Source organism: Condylura cristata, unplaced genomic scaffold (assembly GCF_000260355.1).
Source record: "Condylura cristata isolate star-nosed mole 26May11 unplaced genomic scaffold, ConCri1.0 scaffold00015, whole genome shotgun sequence".
Lineage (NCBI taxonomy): Eukaryota > Metazoa > Chordata > Mammalia > Eulipotyphla > Talpidae > Condylura > Condylura cristata.
In genome coordinates this window covers 4,891,295-4,892,343 of record NW_004567116.1, presented here as the reverse complement: position 1 = coordinate 4,892,343, position 1,049 = coordinate 4,891,295, and the positions used below count along the sequence as shown (strand labels likewise).

General features: G+C 46.8%; 1 protein-coding gene across 1 annotated transcript in view; it reads right to left on the bottom strand.

Moving 5' to 3' along the window:
• LOC101633856 (membrane-spanning 4-domains subfamily A member 6A) overlaps positions 1–1,049 on the bottom strand; it is an 8,609-nt gene that overhangs the window by 6,661 nt on the left and 899 nt on the right. The window contains exon 2 of the mRNA XM_004683405.2: positions 373–532. Coding sequence (XP_004683462.1) covers positions 373–519 — 147 coding nt within the window. The 5' untranslated portion in view covers positions 520–532. The remainder of the gene's footprint in view (positions 1–372; positions 533–1,049) is intronic.

Below are 1,049 nucleotides of genomic sequence, written 5' to 3'. Positions count from 1 at the left end.
TCCGGGGCAGGCGGGGATCGAACTTATGCAGAAGTAGCTTTGGCTTCTCAGTGCAGTGCTTTAACCCGCTGCACCACAAGGGAGGGCCCAGAAAGTGGTTTTAAAAAAAGAAAATGTAGACAAGTACCTTGTTGCCAACATATGGAAGGAACAACAAATATTGCTGGTGTTCTGAATTGGGAGAAAAGCAAGTTTCATACCTTCTGACAGGACATAGACCCAAGGAAGCGTCAGTGACATGACTTCCACTGGTCTTCAGGCCAACCTGAGACCCTCCGAGAAAATGAGCGCCTTGATGGTTATACCCACCGTGGGTCCCAAGACTCGCAGCCTGTGGCCCACCCCACTCCACACGTCGCGAGGTGGGCTTACCCCCAGAATCTTGACCTCTGCCTTTAGGTGTTTCTCCACATTGTCTTTACTCTGGTTGGTGGGCTCGGGTTTCTCTGTTTGGAGGAACTTGAGGCCATTGGGTGTGAGAATGACAATGTTCTCATTGGCCACGGGTTGTGCTATCATGGTCGTAGAGATGCTGGAAGAGAACATTAATTCAGCTTTTCAAAAGTACAGAGATCCCTGGTCAAGCTCCCCAAACTATAAATCAGGAGTTGTCTATTTTCTGTCATTTAGGCAAGGACAGTTGTATGAAGCTGTGAAAACAATGAAGTGGGTTTCCTGAGCGTTTCTCCCCAGTGTGGGGCACAGCTCATTCATTATCTGTAAGAAGTACATCAACGGCAGCACCAGGTCTTGATGGCCTCAGTGCTCAGAGGCAAATGGTCACACAAAACTTGCAATGTGTACCATCTCCAGGCCCTACCTGCAACCGAACTGCCATACACTTGATGAATGTTTGCAAGAGATGGAACTGTTCTGCTTGTCAGCCTTTTCCTATTCAGACTTGGTACTGTTGAGACTACTGAACTCTGTTCATTTTTTTTTTTTTTTTGACTATAATAACGGCATACGAGATGTCGAGCAGTGACTGGAGTTCAGACGTGTGCTCTTCCGATCCGATCTTGTTTAAGAAAAATGCATGTCAATTTGTT